The sequence below is a fragment of the Sapajus apella genome, unplaced genomic scaffold (assembly GCF_009761245.1).
Source record: "Sapajus apella isolate SASKATOON/1434 unplaced genomic scaffold, GSC_monkey_1.0 scaffold129, whole genome shotgun sequence".
Classification (NCBI taxonomy): domain Eukaryota; kingdom Metazoa; phylum Chordata; class Mammalia; order Primates; family Cebidae; genus Sapajus; species Sapajus apella.
In genome coordinates, this window is record NW_022437069.1 from 1904590 (window position 1) to 1906250 (window position 1661).

The window sequence follows — 1661 nt, forward strand, 5'->3', positions numbered from 1 at the left end:
GCCACCATGCCCAGCTAATTTTTTGTATTTTTAGTAGAGACGGGGTTTCACCATGTTGACCAGGATGGTCTCGATCTCTTGACCTCGTGATCCACCCCCCTCGGTCTCCCAAAGTGCTGGGATTATAGGCGTGAGCCACCGCGCCCGGCCAGTTTCTGAGTTTTAACACATGCTGTGAATTTTCTCTCACTTATGCTAACATCTCTAACCTGCTGGGCAGTGAGGAGTTCCCTCATGTTTTTCTTAGAAAAGGGTACCCTGGGTATTTATCCTTGTCAGTCACTTCTCCTTGCCCTTGGTTTTCAGTTTGCAGACCCACAGATGGCTGATATCCTCTGTAGGCTATTTTTAAAGACTCTCCCTACTGTCCTTTGAGATCTTACTAGAACTGTGTGGAATTCTCTGTCTGTCCACTTCCCATCTTACTAGCACATGGTCTTTCACACTTTTGGAATGTTTCTGTCTCCTTCACTTTAAACACTGAGTCCTAAACTGTGGTGAGAGATTCAAAATTGTCAGTTAGAAGCTAAAGTTCTCCAGATCAGAGGCACATGGAATATACCATGCCACTGCACCCAAGAATCTAACCTGATGTTTGCAGATATTGATACTTGGTGACTTGCTTAGTCATTCTGCTGACTTCTCGCTGGACTTGCTCTTAAGGTTAGATTTTTCTGTGGTGCTAGATTCTGAAACCTCTCTCACCTCAGATTACCTTGTGATCTTTCTTCATGCTAAGTGCCAAGGAACCTACTTTCCCTCAGGTGTTATCTCTAGTTGTGAGTCTAGCTGTCTCCTTTATCATAGGTCTCCAAAGTCAGCATCTTCACACACCTCTGATAGAAGTTACGTAAAGCTGTGGCTGTCTTAGAATAGGATGCATCAAGTCTGCATCTGTGTGTGAAGAGTGCGGACAGACGACACCCATTCTGGCCACGCGGTCACTCTGTGTGCCTCTATCTTGACCCCTTTTAGGTAGGAGGACACACCATGCTCCCCATTCGCTGGATGCCCCCTGAAAGCATCATGTACCGGAAGTTCACTACAGAGAGCGATGTGTGGAGCTTCGGGGTGATCCTTTGGGAGATCTTCACCTATGGAAAGCAGCCATGGTTCCAGCTCTCAAACACAGAGGTAAAAAGGGGGTGCATAGGAATGTTGATTGGGGGAAGGCTGATAAGCGCTATCTCAGGCCAGGTCTTGCACATACTGGACAAGACATTAGGTGGGATTTAGAGCCAGCAGAGTGAATGTAGGCATTAGTGGGAGCAGAGAGCTTCTTAGTAGGAAAAGAAAAAAAATGGAACTGAAGGAAATGTGGCATAATTGTCAAAAGAGCATGAAATTAGACATCTAAATTGAGACTCAAGTCATGGCTGTGTTCAGTCTGCTACCCTTAAAAATCACTAATTTTTCACTATGACAGAAAATGAAAACAAAGAACAACTATGAGTTTTTCAATTGTGTCATCTTGTGGAAACACCCGCTATTTAGTATGCCCACATAATCTGTGTGTACAAAGGTTTTAGGTATGCCAAGCCACGGGATGTACAGGATGGTGAATTTGGAAAGGCCAGTTTTATAACTGACAGAGCCATGTGTGAATGTCTAGGAATAAAATAAACCATCATAGTAATAAATACTCATTATATTTATATAAT

At 43.8% G+C, this 1661-nt stretch overlaps 1 protein-coding gene across 7 annotated transcripts in view; it reads left to right on the top strand.

Annotated features, from left to right (window-relative positions):
• NTRK3 (neurotrophic receptor tyrosine kinase 3) overlaps positions 1–1661 on the top strand; it is a 382156-nt gene that overhangs the window by 375695 nt on the left and 4800 nt on the right. For all 7 annotated transcript variants that reach the window (XM_032262482.1, XM_032262472.1, XM_032262475.1 and 4 more), the window contains one exon: positions 976–1134. In XM_032262482.1, the coding sequence (XP_032118373.1) occupies positions 976–1134 (159 nt within the window). The remainder of the gene's footprint in view (positions 1–975; positions 1135–1661) is intronic.